The sequence below is a fragment of the Aptenodytes forsteri genome, unplaced genomic scaffold, assembly GCF_000699145.1.
Source record: "Aptenodytes forsteri isolate BGI_AS27 unplaced genomic scaffold, ASM69914v1 Scaffold155, whole genome shotgun sequence".
In the NCBI taxonomy this organism is placed as follows: domain Eukaryota; kingdom Metazoa; phylum Chordata; class Aves; order Sphenisciformes; family Spheniscidae; genus Aptenodytes; species Aptenodytes forsteri.
The window spans coordinates 7369273-7369637 of record NW_008794446.1 but is presented as its reverse complement, the minus strand read 5'-3'; the positions used below and the strand labels follow the sequence as shown (position 1 = coordinate 7369637).

Sequence of the window (365 nt, the reverse complement as noted above, 5' to 3'; positions counted from 1 at the left end):
CAAGGAGTCGAGTGAGTTTCAGAGAGCCCAGGCGCAGGATTACAACCCCAGCCCTCCCGCCTGCCTGTACATGGGCAGGCAGCAGCAGACTCCTTACCCCAGCGCCTTAGGGGCTCTCGAGCAAGGCAGCCCGCCAGACATTTCACCTTACGAGGTGCTGCCCTGATGCCAAACCCCTCCAGGAGCCGTGTCCCCCGCGACCCCCGAGGGTTTTGCTCTCCGGGCCGTGCCCGGCGGTGCTGGGGGATGAGCAGCCCTGGGCAAGCGGGGCGGGGAGGGAAAGGTGGGTTTAGGGGCCATCCCTCCCGGAGAGCCCCGCACGTCGGGCAATCCCCCGACCCCCTCCCCGGCCCCGCAAGCCCCCC

General features: G+C 69.0%; 1 protein-coding gene across 1 annotated transcript in view; it reads left to right on the top strand.

The window, feature by feature from the left end:
• PDX1 (pancreatic and duodenal homeobox 1) overlaps positions 1–365 on the top strand; it is a 6155-nt gene that overhangs the window by 1506 nt on the left and 4284 nt on the right. The window contains exon 2 of the mRNA XM_009290279.1: positions 5–154. Coding sequence (XP_009288554.1) covers positions 5–154 — 150 coding nt within the window. The remainder of the gene's footprint in view (positions 1–4; positions 155–365) is intronic.